The 24,117-nt window shown below is 44.9% G+C and overlaps 1 protein-coding gene across 9 annotated transcripts in view; it reads right to left on the bottom strand.

The window, feature by feature from the left end:
- SMOC1 (SPARC related modular calcium binding 1) overlaps window positions 1-24,117 on the bottom strand; it is a 139,838-nt gene that overhangs the window by 21,602 nt on the left and 94,119 nt on the right. For all 9 annotated transcript variants that reach the window (XM_075030517.1, XM_075030518.1, XM_075030509.1 and 6 more), the window contains 3 exons: window positions 8,071-8,263; window positions 7,079-7,161; window positions 3,366-3,471 (listed from right to left, as the gene is read on the bottom strand). In XM_075030517.1, the coding sequence (XP_074886618.1) occupies window positions 3,366-3,471; window positions 7,079-7,161; window positions 8,071-8,263 (382 nt within the window). The remainder of the gene's footprint in view (window positions 1-3,365; window positions 3,472-7,078; window positions 7,162-8,070; window positions 8,264-24,117) is intronic.

Here is a 24,117-nt window from a genome sequence, read left to right as displayed (position 1 = left end):
CATGGCCTGCAGCAATCCAAGTTGTACAGCCTCACTTTGCTGCTACTAGATTGTTTCTGTGTGTGCCAAGTATAAAGTCTGCAATTTAGCACAGCTCTATGTAGTACTTTAAATGCAGATCTCCATCATTTCTCCCCATGCTCCCCCCCCCAAAAAAAAAACAAAAAGCTAATATGGAAATTAACTGCAAGGCAACAGATAGCTTTGCAGCATAAGTAGGTAAAGTCTTGAAGATGAAGACACTCAGCAAATGCAAGAAGTTTTCACTCGTGTATCCAGATTCAGACTGAAAGCAGCAGGGTAATCTAATCTGATTTCCTGTATTACATACTCACAGAATGTGAATCAAATTACTCTTAGGACCATAACTCGGGTTTGACTAAAGCAAGTCTTTCTGAAAGGCATCAGGCTTAAGATGAAAGCCTTAGAGAGAGGGAATCTGTCAGCTCCCTCATGACTTCATTCTGCCTTAGAATTGCCCTCGCTTTAAAGAAATTTTGATCACAAGTTTGTTTATATTCAGCTAATCATGTTCTTCCCTGCTAGACTAAAGAGCCTGCAGAGCTTTTGTCCCCATGGAGATACTCAGATTATATGAAATCATCTTTCAACCTTTTTTCCCTTTCTTTTAATACCCTAAGGAAGGCTGAGCTCCTTAAGATTCTCACTGTTAGGCTTTTTCAGTCCTTGACATTTTGGAAAGGCTCTTCTCTGGGTTTGGTCCTATATTTTAACGTTGATACTAAAGACACATATTGTATGCCAGCATCATTTCTCTGCTGCCACGGAGAAACAGGAATAGTCCCCCCCCTTCCCCAAAACTCCTACTTGCTGCTTCTCTGACTGCTTAAAATACATAGGACAGCATATAGGGCCAGTCGACATGGGGGTACGGCTTGCTGTTTGCTTGGCCTGCCCCCTGCAACAGGCACAAGCTTTGCTAGTGATACGTTAAAAATTTACCTTGGATCATTGGATGCATTTGTTCAAACTCTAAAAAAGGCCCAGGAGGATGAAATGCTGAACACTGTAAAGGAACAGAAAGAGGAAGGCTACAGAGGGAACCAGTGCGTGTTTAAATACAGAATCTATTCTGCCATCATTATGGCAAAGATGGATAAGAGCCTGCAATAAGTGAAGCTTGCCTCACAAATAAGAAAACTGATGTTAAGACATTAAAACTGACATGAGTGACATTAAGAAAAATCAGATAGCCAGATCTCTAGCTTTTCTTTTCAACATGCCCTTCTTAGCAAACCTGGGCCAGGGAGATACAGGATAAGCGCTGTCATAAATCCAGTATTTTGTTAGTTGTTAAGGTTGGAAATGAATTAGCCCCATGATTAACCCTATAGGTAAAATATCCCTTCATCTTTGAAAAAAGCTTTCATTTCCAGTGCCAAAGTCAAGTCAGGTCACCCAGACAATTTCAGATATTCCTGAAGAGAGGACTCAGGACATTCCTCCCCTTGGGAAACTTGGAAAGCAGGACTCATTATGCAGGGACAGCTTCCCAATTCTGCAAATTCATATGAAATGAAAGCTGTACTGATTAAAATTTTATATAAGTACCAAAAATTCCTTGAAATGCTTTTTTTTGCAAAATAAATGTTCCTGTCATGGCATGGTGGGATGGAAAAGCTTGACACACTTTCTTTGGGATATGCGCTTAGCCTAGCTGATGCACATGGAAGTTCACGCCAGAGCAGTTTCCTGAATTTAATCGTGGCTGTGGGCAGGCAGAGTATTTGGGTGGTAGCAGTCTTTCGCCTTACAAAAGACAGGCTGCTAAAAGATTTCTTTTTCCCCTTGCAACTGGACTGCTGACACTGGAGCTGAAAATAAATCAACATGACGACTGCGTGAAGAGCTGGGCAGTGAAAAATTCTACCAGAAAGGCCTCTATTGAAAGCTGAGAAATACACAAAGCTTGGGTAACATTAGGAAGCAAGCCTGCTGGTTTACAGAAGTGCAGTGGGGGCATACATCTCTGGTCTCTACAATATTGGTTTATACTAAGCTTTATTTTAAGAGTGATGATGGCATTGGCTGGGCTTCAGTCCCAGTGCCAAAGATGCCGAATAAATATCAGATACTCTCCAGGGCTTCCCGCCACCCCTACCCATTGCATTTGAACCATGCAAATTAGACAGAATTGACATTGGAATGCTTATGGCTGGGAGAGAACGACGTTATTTCCCATCCTTGGGGCATTTTTCATCCTGTTTATATGAATACAGACATGCTAGGCGAATACTGCTAATTCGATGGGTTACAGAATATTCAGCGTGCAGGCACTCAGCCACTGGCCTGATTTGTAAGGTCCAAATGCGAAGTTAAAACCATATGGCTTCACAAGCAATCCATACTGAAACCAAGGGGCACAGAGGTGCCACCCAGGCAGTTTTTTGTCTTAAGTAGTTAAAGATGGCACAGCTTCCTTCTACATTTCGAAAGAGGAAAGCAGGGGATCAAAATTCCTCTCAGTACGTTGGAGCCATACCCACGGCAGTAACACATGCACAGAGGCACCTCCTTCATCTCTACACCCTATGAACACGAGCACACTACTCGTTGTGGCATCCCTGCGTGCTAAACTAGCACTGACTCCATTTATAGTTGGGGGAATCCAGAAGCATAGAAGCCCTGCCTAGCCAAGGCAACACAGCACTTCTTTTAAATCCATGACAGTCCATTCTCAATGGCCTGTCCTGCCGCAGCACTGCAGCTGCTGCGCTGAGGGGATTTGCTGTTATCAAGCAGAAGGGGGAGACAAGACCTCAGCTTTTCTCCAGTTCCCCAGAAAGGCAGACTTCTGCCCACCTCTTGCAACAGGCCTGACCTGCTGCTCCTTCGAAGAGGGATGGATGAACAGGCAGCTGGTCAGAGGGGAGGGCGGTGAAAAACAGCTCCTCTCCTCATCGGCAGGCTGGCTCCAGCCCCACAGCAAAACCACAGCACTGGTACTGCCAAGAATTCAGTTCGCATTCTTCGCTCCCTGTGGTAGCCACTAGGCCACACGGTCTCCTTCAATCCATTTGCATTTTATTAGGTCTTTTCATGCGCCAGGGGACAAAAGAACAAGCCACTTCCTCCCACTGAGCTCTCATTTCACACTTCAAATGGGCTATACTAACCTTTATGGTGGAGCAGCTGCCAGGGAGGAGGGGTGGGAGGAGGCAGGCAGGGCTAGGATGACAGGACAGAGCAGCGGCTGAAGATGCAGCCTCAGCTCCTCTCCCAGCAACCCAGAGGAACCTGAACCAGCACACGGCAACACCTTCCCCTCCCGCCCCCACCGCAGGGGCACCCCGAGCTCTGCAGCCACCTTGGTGGCATTCAGCCTGAGTGCTGTCTGGACTCACCTCCCACCCCCAGTAGGTGCTGCTGAGTTAATAGCCTGTACCATGTCCGTAGTCAGAGCATCAAGTAAGCTGGTAATAAATTCAACTTTCTTCCCTTCTGGGCAGCCTGCAGAGAGAAAAGAGGAGGTTTAATGCAAGAATACACAGGATTGGTCTCCTACCCCAGTTCAGCCAGAACCTCCTTTGTTTGTAACATGGCAGTCATCATCACAGTCCCTAAGGAAAAGCAGAAGAATCCCTCAGTGGGTTTCTCTGCATGGCAGTTTGTCCTGCAGCTTTTGTCCAGGCACACACAGGGTCACCAACAATATCTGGCAGGAAGACTGTGTGGTTAGCTTTATGGCCGCTCCCAGTTCTCTACCAGCATAACCACAGGGATGTGCTGGAAGTGCCTGGCAGACAGGAGTTCCCATGGTGACATTTGTAGAGAAGTTTACAAAACAACTCATTACCTCCTGGGTCATCTTCCTCGGCAAACATGGCTGTTCTGAGGTCCTAACTGACAGCTTAAAGCATCCCAAAGCACGGGCCAAAGCAAGGACTGCTGCTTGCACTCTCCTGTTCAGGCACAGAGAGGGTTGCCTGCCAGCAGCTACCACAATAATTCAGTTCTTTGCATGATCACACTGCATGGGAAACATGTCAGTCTAAGTCAACACGAGGTAATCGCCCCCAGTCACTGCTGGCTTAACCAGGACAAAGCGGGCTGAAGACAAGCTTGGTAACCATTTCCATTACTTAGTGCTGAGGCTGTCTAGTTCCCCACCATCATAACCACAGACTGACAGAGACTCCTATCCTGAACAGTGCCAGCCTGTTATGACACAGCTGAGACGAAATTCTCCATCTCCTCACCTTTATGAGGCAATCTACGCTGTTTCCTTGCTTCTTAAAGGAGCAAAAGCATGCTTCATTTACTACCACATTAATACCGTAACAATTGCTCTAGGCTACCAAGGAACGAGTATACTTAACTTCAACCCACCACCTCCAAACTATTGTCCAGAATCCATCACCTCCCGTCCTATTGTCTCCTCTTGATGTGACAGAGAAGCCATCATGACATCCCTCACCTCTTCTCTTTCCCCAAACCACCATGCACTACCAATTAGTCAGCTGATTATGGCAGCAGATACCAGACAACAGCCTCCCCCAGCAACATACAGCAGCGTCAACACTTTCTGCTTTTCTCGGACAAGCAGAGAAGCACGTGTACCCCAAACAGAGCACCAGAAACTTACTGTAATCCCTTGACAGCTGAAAGCAGCTTGCAAATTGATCTGACAAAACTCCCTCCTTTGCTGTATTACAGGCTCTGTTCTCTGCAATAGCTAACCAACAGTCCCTCGCCTGTCTCCATATTATGTGCATTACACACACACACCCCCCTCAGCACTCGTTTGGCACATGGTCCAGAAAATGTCAGCATTGTAATGGGTAAGCTGCTATGGCAGCCAGAGTAGACCACTCACTTAAAGGAGCTTTTTGTTGCAGTAATGAGAAGGTTGAAAAACCATTTGCTAGAAGTCATCTCCCTGGGGCCTCAGCATCTCACCGTCTGCAGGAATTAGCAGCTTGCCATTTGCTATGTGCAGGCAACACTTTCCTTCCTTCTTTTTTTTCTTTTTTCTGGCCACAGCCATGACACAGTTTGTGAAGAGGGTATGTGTAGGTGTGCAAGGATCTGGACTTATGTCTCCCCCACCTTGGCCTCTGCAGGGTCTCTTCACACAGGTCAAGGTGCACGCAGCCTGCAGCACTGAGAGTCTGAAGACTGGGCAAACCTCTAGAAGAGGAATAAGGTATGGGGTCCCCCTTACAGAATTGAGTGCAAATGGAACAATTAGTCTCAAATTAAAAGAGGGTTTTTTCTTAAAATTCAGTTCTGCTAAGAAATAAGAGCAGGAAAAAAATAAAAAGAAACATCCTCTCTCACCCCCTGCAGTTCTGGCTCACAAGTGAATTTTTGCATACAAGGGCATCTAATCAAACAAACCTCAAGTCTGCATCAAAAGATCACGCAGGACAGCATCTCTCAGGCAGACAAACCAGGATCAGATCCTCCATCTCCTGGTCTCTCCATAGACAAGGGTATTTTCAGTGACAGGAACCATCATGCCAGCCAATGCAGCCAAGCACAGAGCTGAAAGTTTACTCAGGCACAGAAAAGTGGCTTGAGCTGAGAGGGGAACTCTCCTGGAGTCTGATGCTGGGACCAGACCACTAAGCTGCACAGCATCATGTGTCCTCTCCTGCGTCAAGCAGTTTCTGTCCCCTTGTCTAGCTGCAGTGCAGAAGGGCAGGGCGAAGGGAAATGAAACCATACTGTCTTTCTGAGAGATCAGAAAGAGACTCTCAAAGAAAAAGCCCAAGAGCAAAAGGATTTCCACAGAGGAGTTCTGGAGAGGCAGGGGGGAAGCGCACAGAGAGGCAGTAAAGCAAGGGAAGAAGGGGGTAGGGAAGAAAGGAAGTAAGGGTATTCTATTTTAGCGTGATTTCCTAAGGAAATGAGCCTTAATGCAATCATTTAGCTGGTTTCCCTCTCCTTCCCTCTACCCCCCAGAATAATACGTGAACCAATTGGCCAATTTCATTCAAATGTGAGAGGGAAGCAGATAGGAAATTTCTACATGACTTGTGAAAAATGAGGAGCTGCATAGAAGAGAGCCCTGCTGAGGGCAGAGTTGCTAAGCAGAAAGCTATGGGGCCCAAGGTCAGGAGCTGGCAGAAGAAGAATTAGGAGACACAGAAGGCAGATCTCATTTCCTTTGCTAACCTGCTCAGAGACAACTCACTTTATGCTAGCCCTAGAAAGGGCCAGGAGAAAATGAAGGGGATCCAGAGCTACCAGCTCTTTCCGCAGAGTTCTTGGTCTCTACCATTCCCTCATGGTGGCGAGGGACCCACTGTAGCTTCTGTTTTCAAGCAGTCAGCCCCACCCAGAAGAGCAAGGGCTGACAGTGAGGGCACACTCACTCTGCTCCTTAGAAAGATGTCAGGAAGGCAAAAACAGCACAGGCAGGTAGAATAGCATTTTTAAGAGCTGCACAGACACCTATGCCCAGCACATCTTCCTAGCAGAAACAACGTAGGCAAACAGTAAATTATGGCTTGTCACTCTGTTAAGAGGAAAAAGCAGAATATAAAACAAGCAGCAATGGGAGATAAAGCAGGTCACAGGCAGAAAATAAGGGATAAAGTCCAATTAAGTGAGGAGCCAGCATTAGTTAAGGGACCTTAGTGCACCAGGAACGCTGCCCTGCCTGGTCCATGGAGTGTCAGGGAGCCAGTTGGTCCACTGACAATTGCCAGCTGTGTCCTCTTTCCTTGCTCAGGGGGCACCAAGCTGCTGAAAATCCCTGCTAAATGGAAGGAATCCTGTCCTGGCCAGACTTTGAAGAAGAACTTTCAACGCTGAGCTCGTTCTTCCCCCACGGGACCTCCAGGCATCCCATTTTCTTTCCTGAAAATTCTGATCCCAGACATGTTTTCAAAGGGCAGACAGGCAATAAACTGGCCCCCAGGACACTCCCAGCCTTTTCCAGTTCACTGCTGACACTGGAGGTGATCCAAAATAACACAGAATAAAACGCATGGTAAAACGTGCGTGGTGAGGGAAATCCCGCATCTCCTCAACAATATTCTTGGCCCCTTAAGAGTCCCAAGGTGAGACAAGGGAAGAAGGCAGAGACAGGATCTCATTCCTCTCTGACCTGGAAGTTCTCTGTCCTTGAATGGATCATCAATCTCTGTGCTCTTCGATCTGGCATCGCTTTCACACACTGGGGTCTCATAGCTGAAAAAGGAGAACAGCAGATGCTAAACTATGTGATACAGCTTTAGTGTCATCAGATCATTGCTAAGGGGTTGTGTCTTATCTGCTTACTGCAGGGGAAACCAATAAATCTGCAGAAGAAATATTATTCTCAAGCATCTGTCTGTTTATGGACAGTTGGTAACAGCAGCAGAATTGGAGAGAGAAGGAAGAGCATACTCTGAAGTCCAGAATCAGCTACCAACCCAAACCCACAAACAGCACAAGGCCCTCTTCCAACCCTTGTAGGCACAGGCTGAGCTTTTTTTCAAAGCTGTCCATGCTCTGCAGAATCACTGTATCTAGCAGAGTTTAGGTCCCAAATCCTACTGGCCTGTTTTTATAATTTGCCAGACCCACAGTTTGTTTCCAAAGCCCAAGTGAGAAAAGATTCCCCAGGCAGTTTTAAGATACAGAGTAACTTAAAGAAAAATCTATCACTGGTTTAAAATCCATGAATGCACAACCAAGCAGTCTTCTAATCTGTACTGGTGAGGGTCCAAGTGGCTGCAGCATGGAAGTATAAAGCAGAGGATAATGCACCAAAGCCACTTGCCTTTTCACTGCTCATGCCCCTGATCTGTACTCTTGAGAAAAGCCCTGTTTCCTGCTACTGCCCAAAAGCTGCAAGCCAGAGAAAAAAAAGCCGATTGGCTTGAATACTTAACACGGAGGAAAGTAAGGGCAGTAGTTACTATGCACCAACTCCTACAGAGAGGGAGCTGCAGAGTAACATTCAACAGGGAACATCACAGAGAGTGTTGTGAGCTCTAGGGAAGGTAGTACAGAGCTGACTGCTCTAGAGGTAGGAACTTATCTGATATAGCTACAGTATTTTTTTTATAAGTCATCTTCTCCACGCAAGCATCTCGCCAGGCCTATAGCTCTTACCGAGTGGAAGTACCAGGCAGCGGGCGTCCCGTGTCCACCAGGACACACCAGCAGTACCCAGTCGACTGGTGGCATTGCACTGGTTTGTAGAGCCCTCCAGGAGCACACTCGGGGATGACGATACCCTCGCGGGGATTCTGCCTGGCCTCCTCCAGGGCGCTCTGCCTTTCCTGGTCACAGGAGTGAACTTTCTCTGGAAGATGGGAGGGAGGTTGGAGGGGGGGGTGGAGAAAAAAAATCAAATCAAGATCAGCTTCCTCAGCTCAGCAGGATATGGGTATCCTTCAGATCAGGAGACCTTTGTGTCTGTTTCCTTCTCAGCAAACACCAGTAAGTCTACATCCCTAGGGACTCGGGGACCTCTGGTTAGTGAGCTTCCTCCTACATTTAGCTGTGACACAAGAAGATTATGGATTATAGACGTTGACTGCCAAGTGCCCAGCAAGCCAGGAACAGCAGGAAAAACTGTTCCCATTCAGCTGGGTTTTGAAGCAGAGCTATCAGATAACAATAATTCACTATTGCTGCAGCCACAGGGTAAGCATTTCCCAGATGATGTTTTCACATACTGAAAGATCCTAAATTGTGACTTGTATTTTCAAACACAAGGGCAAACACCCTGCCCTACGCCACATCTCTTTCTGCAGACTGCAACGCACTCTCCCCTCTCAATAGCATCTCTCCAACACAATCCCAAGAGGAGCAGAAGGTTTTGTTTTAACACCGCCTTATCCGGTGGAGAGTGCACCTGCACACACCTCAGCAAGAAACAGAATGGGATATCCCATTCTACCTATACTGCCATCACCTCTCCAGCACACTCGACCTTTGTCTTCACCTGGAAAACAGGGAACCCAACATTGCTTCCTACCACGGGGTAGGTAGGACCCTGTCCCTTAATAGCTTATTACACAGATAAGGTTATTTCCAAAGACATCATCAACCAGAGAACAGAGTACACAGATGGCATGCACCAGAGAACAGAAAGAAGGGCAGAAGTGGCTTCTGCTGCCAGCCTGCCACCTTCGACCCTAGCGCTGCCTCTTCAACCACCGCCTGCAGAGGAGTGACGGATGCATGGAGAGGTGCCAGGCTGCTGCCTCTTAGATGGACCAGCCATTAAAAGGGGAAGAGATGCACAGAGGACCTGTGGGACGTTAAGAGCTATTTGGCTCAACAGCTGGAAGTTCTCAATTAGAAGTCTTCAAACATTCTGGCCCTTTGAGGAGTAGGAAAATTATTTAAACTTTAGAAACCACTGAAGGTATCACAGAGAGAAAAAAGTGTGCATGTAGGACAGAAAGCAGTCAAGGCAGCTGATCACGGGATTTAAAACATGTCTAAGTCTAGGGTAAAAAAAGACAAGAGTGTAACTCCTAACTTTTATCATTAGGAGCGTGACAAAAAACAGAAGCAGGAACAGTTGTTCTCTCCTTCCCTAGCTTTCCTCTCCCTTGCAGTTTAGTGTGTTTTTTCTTTTCTTTTTATAAATAAGCCACAACATCTGAAATTCTTTGCCACAGCCAAGAATCCCCTCGAGCTTTCAATACATAAAATGCTTCAACACTGACAGGCAATGACACCACAGGTTCATCCCAAACCTGCAGATGTTTGCACGGTCAGCCAGCAGACATGGCATGACCTCAGCATCCTGCCCCCGGGACAGGCTCTGCACACAACGAACCCACGCTCACTGTTTCCATGTATCTTGCCTGCCTGTCTGTACCTCATCAGTTACATCGTATATTTTGGTGATAAATTCTGGTGCAGAGAGTAATTTTTGTTCTGTATTTGGGGACCAGAAGGGGTGCCAATTCACAGCTAGAATTCCTCAGCTTGGTAGCAGCAGGTACAAAACAAAAAACTCCAGCAGGTCTGCACAGCATCACCTGAGTACAGCACACTTTGGGTACCAGAAGCACTTTTACTGGTTTCTAATTGAACTGTAGCAGCTGAAGGGTCTCAGAGACCCAGAACAGTCTCCTTCTCCTCAGCATTTCAGACCACGGTCAAGACTGGGAATGTGAAGGGCAGCTGAACTTTGCCACACAAATCCACACAACCAAAACACAGAATAGAAACTTTTAAGTGTCGGCAAGTCTGACTCAAGCAGAGAGAAACTTGATCGGGAAGGAGCAGGAGGGGATAAAGTCAACAAAAACTGAAAGGGAGCTCAAGCCTCAGCTGATATTTAAGCTGACTTCACTTTGCTGACAGATTTCACATGTGAAAAAAAAAAAAAAAGACCCACGACTGTTCCCAAGCTGTACGTGGACAGAGAAGTCATTGAGCAAGAGGCCTGCAGGCTCCTTAACAAACCACTTACATCACGAGGGGCCCCCGCTTACCCACGGTCTGCCGACAGTAATTCACACCTTGGCCCTCAGGTGAGGAGGATCATTTCTGCAGCTTGGGGAAGCAAAAACAGGGGCAGAATTCCCTATCATCATTTTATATAATAAGCAAAAGAAAAAAAACTTCTGCCAAAGAGAACTACATTCCAGGAATTTTTCTATCTAAATCCCCAAGGCTTCCTGAGTGCACAAAGTCAAACCAAGGTCTCTCAAGTCCTTTGAGTCTTGCAAAACTAGCACTAAAAATGACTCTGAAAAAAACAAAGTGGGTTTTTTTTGTGTGTCAGAACAAAAAATATGCCACTTTTATTGAAACCAAGAAAAAAAAGAAAGAATAAACGTCTTTGAGTTAGTATCTTATTTTACATACACTTGCAGTTAGGTATGCAAATTACACAGAATAAATGTACATACTTAGACACACATTTGTACTACACCATAAAAAATGGCAAAAAATTCTCTGCACATATTAACAGAAATTTGTGGGAATTGAATAGTCACAGCATTTACTACCAGAACACAAAACTAATTGGTAGTCACTCCTGTTTGAAGGGTGTTTAAAGGCTGAGTGAAACAAATCTTACAGGTTTTGTTCAGTTGACATCACATAGATGTAATGATGCAAAGTCTGCCATCATCACTAGTATTCAGTGGCCCATCATTAGCAGTACAACTGAAATAGTAGGGAGATCAGATTTTTCTCATTTCTAGCATACATCTAGAAGTAGCCACTATGAAAGTCTCATCTATTCCGTTATATCCTGACGAACATAAAACAGACATACTGGGACAAACCGAAGGCCCAACTTGTCTGTTTCACCTCCAGTCGTGGCCAAAAGCAGAAGCTTAGAGGAGAACAGAGGAACAGGACAAGCATATACTTCTTTCCCCCATGTATTTCATGTCTCAACCAGTTGTGGATCAGAAACTTGCAGAGACAGACATGGAGTTCGTATTTAGTGAGTGGCAATGGTTTTTCCCTTCCACCAGTTTGCCATGTCTCCCTTCATAAACTTTTATTGACTATGACATCCCGCAGCTAGTTCTGTGGCTTGACTACACGTTGTATGTGGAACACAGCAAATCCTTTGGTTTGATCTAAACCTGGCTCCAACTAGGTTTGTTTGCTGACACCCTAGTTCTTCTGGAGGATGAAACAGTGAACAGTTTGCAGTCTCCCTCTCTGCCTCTTACTACTTTGCAGATTCCTATTCATCTCTTTTACATGCTGAAGAGTCCCAGCTCACCCAGTTCTTTCTCTGAACCCTTTCCAGATCCACCATACCTTCCCTGAGCTAGAGGGGATCAGAATAGCAAACACATTGACAATAAATGGAGGGTCTGACAACAGCCTTGTGGAAAGTTCCTTCAGTGACATCTGTCTACTAAGCAGAAGAAAGTAATAACTAGCTCTAGCCCCCAGAGAGGCTCTTTCCGCCAGACTACCACTCTAACAGCACTTAATTCCCTTAAAAAATAAACATGAATATTAACAGTTAGGGTGTACTTCAACAGCCAGCAAAATCAGCTGGGAAATCCATACCATCAGCTTCCCTAGTATGGGACTTGGCATGAACTGAATACACTGTCACCCTGAAAGATGGTCTCGTGGGTAATGAAGGGACCATCAAATGCTATCCCAGCTCCAGGACACTGAAGTCAGGCTGTTCCAGTCAGACTGCTTACTGGAAACCTTGCTGTTGTTGCCAAGGCTAGGTTTATGGAGGATAGTGAAAGCCTATGGCCAAGCTAGAAAGTTTAATGCCAGCTATGAAATTAAGCTGTCATCTTAGAAAGCAGCGTATATTTATTATACGTGCAGGGTACTTAAAAGCCTGCTCCCTGTTTGAGTTAATGGGGGTCACAGGCACAGAAAGATAAAGAAAAAAGGTTTTCCTTCTTTCCCTATATTAAACATTTAGAGAGAGAATATTTAAGACAGCAAGTCAGTGGGACACAAACAGCCTTCCCAGGACCAACAATAATATTACAAACCTTTTTTTTTTTTTTTTTTTTTTAAGGCACTGTCACATTCCCCTGTTTTCTGCCATCTCTGCTTTGACTTAAGACAACCATCAGCAAAGAAGCTGAGTAACACTTGCCAACTTGCTGTTGCTGGGGAGCGAAACCTTTGGGAGACAGCAAATCTAGATTACAACAAATCCAATGACAGCAAAAAAAAAAGATAGGGAATGCATGCACACACAAAGGAGAGAATCACTGGCAGAAATATACGTTTAACTGCTCAGCTCTAAAATGCTGTTTGTTCCTTCTTACTCTTGACTGCTTCTAACACTGCTTAAAACATTAAAAAAGTACTGTCTCTGAAGCCATGAGCTATTGCAGAAAAGCATGGCTTGGACATCTGCAGTTGTACATTATTTATGCAACAATTTTCCCCTAGTAATGGCCTTCTGAGAAATACATGGTCAGATTCATAAAAAGGTCTCTCATTCCTGGTCCCTTAAGTACACACATTCAAACATACATCTATTGCCTGCACAATAAAAATAAAAATGATGGATGAGGTAAGGGACTCATCTGACTGTCTAATAAACTAGATGGTTATTAAAGAGATGGGGTGTTTGTTTACCTTACAAAGGTGAGAAGAGAGGGTGTCTAGCAGCATCTAACCAAAGGCTTGTGCTTAACAGTTCTCTTGCTCAGCTTGCATGGCTAGATGCAGCCAACGTGCTGCTCTGGGGACAAGGCAGCCTCCCCCAACTGCTCTCCTGACACGTAACAACTCTCATAGCTATCACAGCCAAAGGACCAAGCATCAATCACTGGGGCTGCGAGGATGCTATGGATAATTAGGGTGGGACATAAGGAAGATATGCCACCCAACCACTGCAGATTATTTTTTGAATATTGCTCTTCTGCACCCAATTTTTTTCCTATTAAAAGAAGACTGTGACACCAAAGCTAACCACCTTGGAGAGATCCCTACACCCTTGAGAGACAGGAGTCCTTCTTCCAAACCAGGCAAAAGAGAGGGTCTAACCTCCCTCTGTGCTTCTGCCCAGCCCCGATGAACCTATGTGAGCAGCCTAACCCCAGAGCTACAGGCTATGCCAGGCAGGGCAGATTTCCTTCTCTTTCCCTCTCTCATTTCTTTTGACCAGAAATTCTGTCTGGACCGGGGAAACTTTTCCCATGGAGTTCCCACAAAAAGCTTTAGTTTTAATGAACAAGCATTCATCAGAAGGCGAGGAAAAGGTCTTTTACTGAAGGATTCCTGACCAACCCCATTGTTAGTGCTGCAACAGGGACCTGACTTCAAAACACCATTTCAAAAAAATCAAACACATGCCTCTCCCAAATTTTTTTTGTTCAACTCCAAGCTTTCCCCTCCATGAGGAACTAGTGCAGCACAGAACGAAAGGCAGCAGCATGGATATCTAGTGCCAAGTTCCTACTGACATCCTGTGCCAACCCAAAAGTGAGGACTAAGAGTCTTTGTGCCTCACACTTCCTCTCAGTGAGAGAAAGTGTCTGCCTGTCTCCCAGGGAAGCTTAATTCAAACAAGGTTATTTTCTCATTTTTATTTAGCCTGTCTTTACGCTGCTCTGGCAAAGAAAAGGAGCCTTGATCTGGTTATTTTATTGTAGCAGGTACACCAGCTTAAAGATGCTTTTACATTGCATAAGGGAGCTCTAACGTGAACAGGACCCAGGTCTGCTCCAGAACAGGTGCCTCATCCCAGTACGGAGCTTACAAAAGCTGTGGGCAGAAAGAACAGCCTCATTCCACAGAGAAAGTTGAGCAAGTATCAGCAGCCCAAATGAAAGTATCAGCAGCCCAAATCTGCATCCCTTCCACCTCAGGGGGTAAGAAGAATTGGAAAAGCCTTGGGTTTGGACATGCACCAGGGCTGGTAGGACTAGCAAAGCAATGCAGTGAATAGGCACTAGCTGCCTGTCCCCGAGCAGGGCTCTGGGTGAAGGGAGAGGAACAACCCCTTCTGTGTTTACTAGGAGCACAGTAACAGCTGAGCAAATACGGCTCATGGGGATAGCATAAATCTCTCCGCGCCTCTGTTAGTCATCAGCACTGCTACCCGCTCCACCCTCTTCTGTCTGGGACTGTGGCCCTTCCAGGGTATTCTGGCTAATGTAAAGGTAAAGAATAAAACAAACCTTACAGGTGCTCCCAGACTGTACCAGTTGAGCAGTCCTTGCTTTACCTTGGTACTCACTCAATTTCATTTCTCAAGGCATAGGCTACAGAGGAAGCAGAGCTTACTACATGTTCCAGTGCTGAACAAGTACAATGCAGAGGTTTAACAGGTGGCTTATAATTTTTAAAAATACATTGTTCCAAGTGGCTCATTAAACTTCAGCTATCCAGGAACACGTCCTTCCTCTACCATTTTCCTTCTGCTCAAAGCGATAAAGCTGCACTGCACTCCTGCCAGTGTTACGCGATGAGAAGCCTATTCAGTACCTACCCTCTAGCTTGAAATAAGGAGGAATTTGATGCACAACTTGTGCTTGCTTTGCAGAACCTGTGGGCATTGGGTGCTGCCCAGCTAGGAAAGGAGTCTGCTCCACCGGGTTTCCAAACTACAGGAATAAAGCTCCCCACCTGAGCATCTTGAAACCTGCCAGTTGAAAGCTACCTGTCCCTGCAATTCTAACTGAACTGTCTTTCAGGCAGGGCTTGGACTCTTTCTACCAGCCCATCTCTCAAGCAGTCAGTCACACAGTCCTAGCCCTCCTAGAGTTGTAGCCAGACTAGCTGAAGGATGGCAGAAAGAGAACAATACCTTTTTTATGGCTACAGTACATCATCCTGGCAAAAAAATGCAAATATTTGCATGTTCATACATAATGCATTAAACGGAGCTCCAATTAAATTCTGGTTCATTAGAGTAAAAGTTGTGTCATTCTCATAAGCAAACGAGGGAAGTGTAGACTACATACAATTACTACAAGATAGTTGCCTAACACTGCAGGTTAAGAAAAACATGGTCCAAGAGGAAAAGTCCCAAAAGTTCTCTGTGAAACCCTTCTTCAGTATTGGAAGTGATCATAAGACTTATTTTGTATCAAATTAAATGACCAATTTGTCTAATGGAACATAGCACCAAATTTACAGACTGAAATTCAGGAAAGAATTCAAAGTCATCTTTATAAATGGTTTTAAATCAGCGTGATCACAACTTACAAGTATAAACCGTAACAACCAGCAAGGAGAAATCCAGTGCATGGAGAGGAAATTACTGGCGAGACGGCAAGACTTGGAAAAAAATGGTCAGGAGCTTCGATAGACCACAAAAAAGTCTGCAACTTCATGACATTGAAAACAACAACAAAAAAAATGAAAACAGGTAAATCTAGCTGTGGGATGTAGTGACAGGGGCCTCACATAAGAAACAGGCACTAAGGACTGGTGAGCCTTTAAATCAGCCCTGTGTCCAGCTCTGGGCACTGCACTTTGAGGGAGAGGTGGACCATTTGGCAAGAGCGCAGGAGAGAGCAAAGGGAACAGGCAGAGGTCTAGGAAACTTGATCTATGAGAAAAGGCTGAAAGAATTCCATTTGTTTAGTCTAGGGATGACATTCAGTCTTCTGAAACATAAAAGCTGTTATATAAAAAAAGATGGTCATAGATCATTTTTTTTCTTCCCCATGGGTAGTTCAAATAGCAGTCATCTTAGTTGGAGAAAGGAGATTTAGGTTTGATATAAAAAAGCTCTGGTGATTAACCGTTAGCTCAATGGAAGAGACAAAGGGATCCCTGTCGCTGCATTAGGAACAGGTTACACACAACAGAGCTGCTGTTAACTCGATGTGACCCTGAGTTAAAACGGGGAGGAAAAAACACTATGAGACCTCTTCAGGTCTTTTCCGCTCTCCTCACACAGACTGAGAAGCTCCAGGAGATCCTAGATGACTGAGGCAACCTCTTTGCAAACACAGCCTAAAATCTTGGAGATATTTGATTTGGTTTAAGTTTCCAGATTTGGCGGTCTGATCTTCCTAATGCACCTGGCTTCCATATTCTGTATGACAGCTGTCACTGGGCAGTACCTTCACAACAACAACAGTTTCTGCAGTCTGAGCAGAGAAAGTTTGCCACCAACATGCAGCCCTCTTCAGTTCTTTACATCAGGACAGTTCCTCATCAGTAGAGAAGCTTTCAACCTTAGACACTGCCCTTGTGACTTTGAGAGGAAGCTACCCAGAGCCTGCAATTTTCTTCCCTAACTCCCCTTTTCCATTTCACATATTTTCTAAGTGCTGTTAGCTTGTGGCATAACTAGCTTTGAGATAAGCCACCTGCCTTTGAACACATTCATTCATTTTCCCTATACTCCTTTCTCACTGCACTCTTTCCACACTGAGGAATGCTATTCAATAAAATGAGAAGCCATAGGTGTTTCCACTGGAGCCTTAACATTATTGGGAAACTATTTGCACTTCCACACCTGTTTTTAATAGTGCTTGGAACAACTAGCACAGCAATTGTTGGAGAACTTGCCTACCTCTGCTGGCTGGAGTATACGAGCACACTATTTTTACGGTATTATAAGTGTATAACTATAGGACACCAAAGAGAAAGCTTTTGAAAACTGGCACAGGCAAGTAAAAAGCATTTCAGACTGGTCTTCCTAACTACAGTAATATTCTTTTTTTATGCTGCTGCTGGTGAGTAAAAGGGGGGAGGGGGCAAGAGAGACAGGTTTATAGTGTGATGAGTCTTTTCATGTAATGACAGCTCAGCCTTTCCCCTACAGTATTTAGCACTTTACAAGGAGGCAGAGGGAATTGCCTCTGACAGGAGTACTAGCACTCACTCTTGGACATTCAGCTTGGGCCAGCTGTCTCTGGGCAAAATGTTCAGGCTTTGGAAGTTCAGCAACATAACATGGGATTCAGACATCAGCCACAGGACAAAGAAACTGCTCCCACTTCAGCAGTATCATAGATGGAGGTAGCCCTCTTCCATGCTCTGGGTTAAAAGACAAGGGAAGGACTACAGAGTGATACTATAGCTGAGGTTAGAGTTCTTTCCAGCAGGACTTCTCTGAATTGCAACCTTACACAGGCAACGGTCCCTCCAGCTGTGGGACCCCATGCATTCTGGGGGTCCCAGCTCCAGAGAGAAGCTGCAGCTTTGTGCTATCGGAGCCTGTTCAATGAGCCTAAGATGAGGTGGGAGACTGATGACACCATCAGGATCACAGACCTCCCTGCATTAGAACTAGTGAAACTCAAGAAATGCCATTCCATTCACCCAGACTCAGGGTAGCCACTTTAACACATCTTCATGTGTTCCAGGAGATTGAATGCTGCCTTGCTTTTTAAACATCTGTTTGTTTGGCTCTGAAGGTGGGTTCTCCGCCCAGCCTTCTTTCCTGACTCTTCAGAGACAACCGTTGGGACCTTCTACCAAGAGGTCTTTCCAGCAACTTGCACACCATTTCAACAGCCTGAAAAGCATGCAGTTTAGCCACCCCTGAACTGCACCACAAAATGTACTCATTGGTTCCCATTGACCACTTTCTTATTTTGGTGGTCTGTCAAAAATGCAAAAATGAGATGACCACAAAGAGAAAGGGAACATGCAGATGGCAGCTTTTACTCATGTCCTCTCCTCCCCCTGCCCCAAAACATACACAGTACTCTTACAACACAGCTCACAAGTATGTTGACATCAGTTTGAAAGTAAAAAGAACACTGTCGATGTACAAGGAGGTTGTAGCGAGGCGGGTGTTGGTCTTTCTTCCCAAGTAACAAGCGATAGGACAAGAGGAAATGGCCTCAAGTTGCACCAGGGGAGGTTTAGATTGGATATTAGGAAAAATTTCTTCACAAAAAGGGTTGTCAAGCATTGGAACAGGCTGCCCAGGGAAGTGGCGGAGTCACCAACCCTGGAGACATTTAAAAGGTGTGTAGACATGGCGCTTCAGGACATGGTTTAGTGGTGGACTTGGCAGTGGTAGGTTAACGGTTGGACTTGATCTTAAAGGTCTTCTCCAACCTAAGTGATTCTACAGTTCTATGACATTTTCCTCAAATGTCCCATGCTGCTGCTCCACAAGGCCTACCGATAGTCCTGCAGGGCCTCATACATTTCCCTTACCTACTCACTCCACCTCCAAGACCCACCAAAGCAGAGAACCTTTTCACCCTAAGCCTGGCACCAGAAGAAGAAAGCCTTCATGGGAGGGGTAGGGTTTTCTAGCAGTTCTGAATGCAGCTCTGCTCCCTCACAGCCTTGTGCTCTACTAGGTGATATCCGTGGCCTCCTTGGACAATGCTGGGGGCAGCAGACACTTGTAGGGATACATTGATCTGTGTACCACTGAACCCTTTTTTTCTTCAGTTGTCTCCTTGCAAATCACTTGCAAGCCCCACCAGGGCTTTTGGTTTCAGGAGAAGCCTAGGTCTAATAATTTTCCAGAGGGAATCCAGGAGCCCAGGTCAAGCCGTTACTTTGAAATGGGTCCTCCTTACGTGTGGCACCTTAGAAATATTACAATCTTTCTTGTGAAGTTGACAGGAACATTTCAAGAGAGGCAGGAAGGTGAGTCAATATGTGTAGTCTATCTGCAGGCATCAGCATATGTTCAAATGCATGTATGAAGTGCAGATCCGCATACAAGCCTGTGCCAAACACTGCTATTACACACTGCAAGGAGCACTTTGCTGCTAAGGAATTACTTCAGCAAATCAATGAAACCCCTCCAATATGAACCAGCTTCTGCTACAAAGCAAAACAAACTCCATAAAGTTGACCTCTCCATTCTCTGTTTGTCCCTGTATGTCCAGGTAATGTCAGGTGCTAGAGCTTATTTTCTTTCCTCTTCCTCTCCCCTCCAAATTCTCAGTGGTTTTAAATGCAGGGTTGGGTTTTTTCCCTTTTAGCCCAGCTTCTTATATCTTTGCCCCTCTCATACTGCTCCCGGTCCACTCGCCTTAACTGGCAGCTGTAGAGTAGCAGTTATGACTCCATGTCTAGAGTAATTTGTTTTCTTTCTTTGGGGGATAGGGAGGGGGAAGTGACTGAATTCTTTGGGAATGATTTATCACACAGCGCTCAGGGGGAGCTTCATTTATTTGCCTAGCTGCATATGGTTTAACACCTACGGTTGCATGCCGATTATTATACAATGTTATTTTTCCCACTTGTATACTTTGCACCTTTTCATAGAGCAGATTAACTGGTCCCCAATGGCATGTTATTTATAACTTTGTTTGCTGGCTGTCTGGGAAGGGTCCTGATCCTAGATTCTTCCATTCTCACTGCTTCTGCTCTCCCCTACATACTCCCTTCTTCACCACACCTGTCACACTGAGACCGTGGGAGAATCGCACTTGGGCATCACGTATATCGTACCTTCTCAGAACTTCCAGGAGGGAGGAAGAGACAGAGGCCTCCCAAGCAGCAGTCAAGACAGGAAGGGGTGGTGGAACCACAGATGGAGCCAGAGGGAAAGGAGGGATAGAAAGTAAGGGAGAAACATCACATTTTGGCTTGCCAGGAAGCAGGACCTCAGCAGAGAAGAGCATAGAGATTTGCTGTGAAAATGTAATGGAATTAGTAAGTTTTCATATCATACTCAAAAGGAGCTTCTCCTGAGATTGCTTCTTTTGATATCAAGCCAGAACCTAAATCAAAATGGATTCAAAACCAAATCAAAACAAATCCTCACAAAAAAAGGGGTGGGAGGACTAGTAACAAAGGTCTAGAGATAAATAGTTCTGGCAGGTGGGACAGTCAAGTGACACATTTTAGCCCAATAGTTTCGACAGGTCAGAGGAGCACTGTGTTGGGAGGCACTGACTCAAGATGCGGGACAAGAGCCAAGGAGGATACACTAACAGTAGAAAAGGCAAAAGCTTTCTGACTCATTGGTTCCCTCCCATGAACTCTTGCTCTTCACATCATAACACTTCTTTTTTCCTCTTCAGCTATGGGGAAGTTCAAAAGCCACTACTCCCAGGTGTTATGCTCAGAGGAGACGGAAGCACCAAAATGTTCACCAAGGAGGACTGCAGTCAGCATTAGGATGTCATTCCCAGGCACAAAAATTCTTCAATTCCAATGCCACTGTAGCATCTTATTCAGATGTCACTAAAGCACAAATGTGCCTGGCTACCTTCCCTTCTCAACCTTTCCTGCTAAAGTGAGATCAACTTTTGCTTCCACCCATCTCCTCCACTTGGTGTCCTGACTAAACTAGCCAGCCACAGATTTTGGGGAAGAGCCTACAATCCTGTAATAGACATTTGGACAGTAACATTAACACAACTGGCATGGAGAGACAACCAGTCAGTTTGGAACTAACACATGTCGTGGTTTAACCCCAGCCAGCAACTAAGCACCACACAGCTGCTCACTTACTCCCTGCACCACCCCCCGCGGGATGGGGGGAGACAATCAGAAGGAAAAGGGAAAACTTGTGGGTTGAGATAAGAACAGTTTAATAGAACAGAAAGGAAGAAACTAATAATGATAATAATAACAATAATAAAATGACAATAATAATACTAATAAAAGGACTGGAATATACAAAACAAGTGTTGCACAATGCAATTGCTCACCACTCACTGACCGATGCCCAATTAGTTCCTGAGCAGTGATCCACACTCCCCAGGCCAACTGCCCCCAGTTTACATACTGGGCATGACATCCCATGGTATGGAATACCCTGTTGGCCAGTTTGGGTCAGCTGCCCTGGCTGTGTCCCCTCCCAACTTCTTGTGCCCCTCCAGCCTTCTTGCTGGCTGGGCATGAGAAGCTGAAAAATCCTTGACTTAGTCTAAACACTACTTAGCAACATCTGAAAACATCAGTGTGTTGTCAACATTCTTCTCATACTGAATCCAAACCATAACACCATACCAGCTACTAGAAAGAAAATTAACTCTATCCCAGCTGAAACCAGGACACAACTAGTTTAGTAGTAGCAGAAAGTAGGAGAAAAGTAGCAGAAGATGCAGAAGCCCATGGTCTCACATGTCTTTAATGAGGTGAGGAGTGCTGCGCACCATAAGTAGAACAAGATAGCTAAGGAATAAGGCTGAGAAGACGGGATAAAAGACAGGTGAGAAACTGTCCCTATTCAAAACAGTGCTTTGCTTTTCAAGAGCCTCATCTGAATTTACCTGCAACTCCCTGGTCTCTGCAGTGTTCCACATTTCCAAGGCACAAGGAAATTTGCTCCAACTCCAAATAACTATACATTCAACACAAATGGGTGCGCTGTCTCCCCACTCTGGAAAATAACATAGGCGTTCAAGCTCCTTGTGGTTACTCCTCACTGCTAAAAAGGAAAATCCCAATAACAAATCAAACTTTTGTCTAACCTTGGCTATTTTTGGTGTATCCCACCAAAACTGCCATATTCCTTTTTAAGGGCAAATCAGCAGGCCTTCCCTGTTATACGTCAGTTGGTCTCACCTGACAATCTGACTCAGGAGGAACTACATTGATTCTCAATACAGGTGGCTTAAAAGCAGACTCCTTGTTTATGTATGGGATCCTATAAGGACTCCATATGGCTAAGGCAACATACCATGAGCACATTTCCCCTAGGAGCAATCACTATCCCTGATCCATAAGAAAGGCGTGCAGCAAAATGGTATTACTTCCTACATAAGTTCTAGAAAGAGGGAGCTATTTTGGGGTGCCATGTGGATAGTCTTGCCTTTTTTTTCCTGCAAGTAGGAAAAAACTTAAGGAAGGAACACAGACAAACCACAGAACCCAGGTCCTGGTAGCACACTTGATATAATCACATCCCACCTCACTGTGCAGATCTCTGGAGACAAACTCCACCCAAGAGTACACAGACCCCCTTTTAGGGTGGATGGTGGGGTGTGCTTCTGCTTCTTGCAAAAGCATATATGGATACGCAGCTTTCAACCTGTTTCTCCCTTTCAGAAGCCCTAAAGTTTGGGCTCCAAGTGAATTCAATTAACAAAAAGAAATGTGAATGCCACCATTCTTGTTTTCAAAGCTCATTTACAGTTATACTCTGTCCACTAAGAGCTCCTGACAACAGAAAGCTCTATCACTGGAAAGCTGTCACATGAGATGCCTGCATGATGCTTGGGTGCCAGAGCTGAACAGAATAGGCCACATGGAGTTGGCCCCCATTCAACAAGCAAGATTTTGAAATAAACAGCTATGGGGTTTTTCTTTCTTTTTTTTCTTTTTTTTTTTTTTTTTTTAACTAGGCACACACAAACCTGTCTTCAGCTGCTAACCTTAATATATTACTCATTCTTCCTTTCAAATAACGTCATGTTCAAAACTTCACTGACTGCAGAACATTTACTTGAGATTGCTACTGCTGGTTTCTCTAGAGCTGTTTATTTTTCCATGCATGAGCTCATTACATCACTCTGTGGTTTTCTTAAAGGTTGTCAGGGTAAGCTGGATACAGGCTGGAATCTCTTGCTAACTAAACCCAAATCACTAAGTAGCACAAATGGATTTGGAGATAACCCAACTCTTGAAATGAGGAACAACCATAGATTCTTCAGTGGAGATGAGGTGCTCCCAAACAGGCAGACATTAGATGTATTTTCTTGGAAGAGAGATACCTTATCAAGTGTTTTCCTAGATTAAGAACTGTAAAAGAATAATCATTTGGACTGTTGCAGACTGGAATAGGTTGCAGGGAGGAGGTAGGAAAATAAGAGGCTGAAACAGTAAGAGCAGAATCAAAACACAGTTCCCACCCATGCTGATTAGAGAATGGCCACTGCAAAGGTCCCATCTGTATCGGCTCCTGCTCTGGCAGTATTAAAAATCAATGACACATCACAGAGGGCAGTGCTAAATAACAGGCTTAGTTTGGGGTATCCATGTGTGTGCACACGTAGATGTGCATGTTTGGGGAACATGAAAATCAATTCAAAACAAACATCAAAAAATGTTTTTGTTACCTTGCCACAGCAAACAAAATATTGTATTGATCTAGATCTTTTGCTTGCCCCAAAAAGAAAAACTGACTTTTGGGCTTTTAGGATTCATAAAGGCAGAAGACTTAATTTGCAAGTGTAGAAAAACTGTAACTTTTCTACTACTCAACAGTCCAGATGTTAGAGCATGTTCATATTTTGGTTCCTGCCTCTGGCCACAAGATTTGAACCTGCATCTCACCCTACTGAGAAAGAGATCTAGTCATCATTTCATTCTTTAAGGCAAGCTGGGGTAACAGCACTAGCAATCCCTCCTAGCAATGCTGGTTTACTTAGCATAGAAAAATTCACTGGCAAAACGCCTGGAGACATATAGATTCTCAATCAAGTGCTCTAATCACCAGGATAGAGTAATTCTGCTTTTCCTGATCCCTATCTTGATTAGTATTTACACATGCCAAGCAAAACTTAAATGGTCAAAAGAAATGACTGTTTCAGGAGAACCTGTTCTGTTTGTCCGCACTAAATGGAAGGTGGAACACTCGGATTTGAAATGCAGCTCTTACGAGACACAGGCTGCGTATGCAACACAGGATGTCACCAGCTCTGCAATGCTCAGCTACGTGGTAGTTGGTTCACTCTGAAGCCTAACATTGACTAAAGACAATGACAGCAAATTACAGAGCCTATTTGTCTCCATATAGCAACTCTTAAATTCTCCTCATGGTTGATGTAGTGATGGTGCTAGCTTTCCAAGATGTCCAGTGTCAGTGCTGATTAGAGAGCAGCACACGTCCTCTGACAGTAG

The sequence above is a fragment of the Buteo buteo genome, chromosome 6, assembly GCF_964188355.1.
Source record: "Buteo buteo chromosome 6, bButBut1.hap1.1, whole genome shotgun sequence".
Lineage (NCBI taxonomy): Eukaryota > Metazoa > Chordata > Aves > Accipitriformes > Accipitridae > Buteo > Buteo buteo.
Note: the sequence above shows the minus strand (reverse complement) of the source record. Positions and strands in the feature narration are given on the sequence as shown.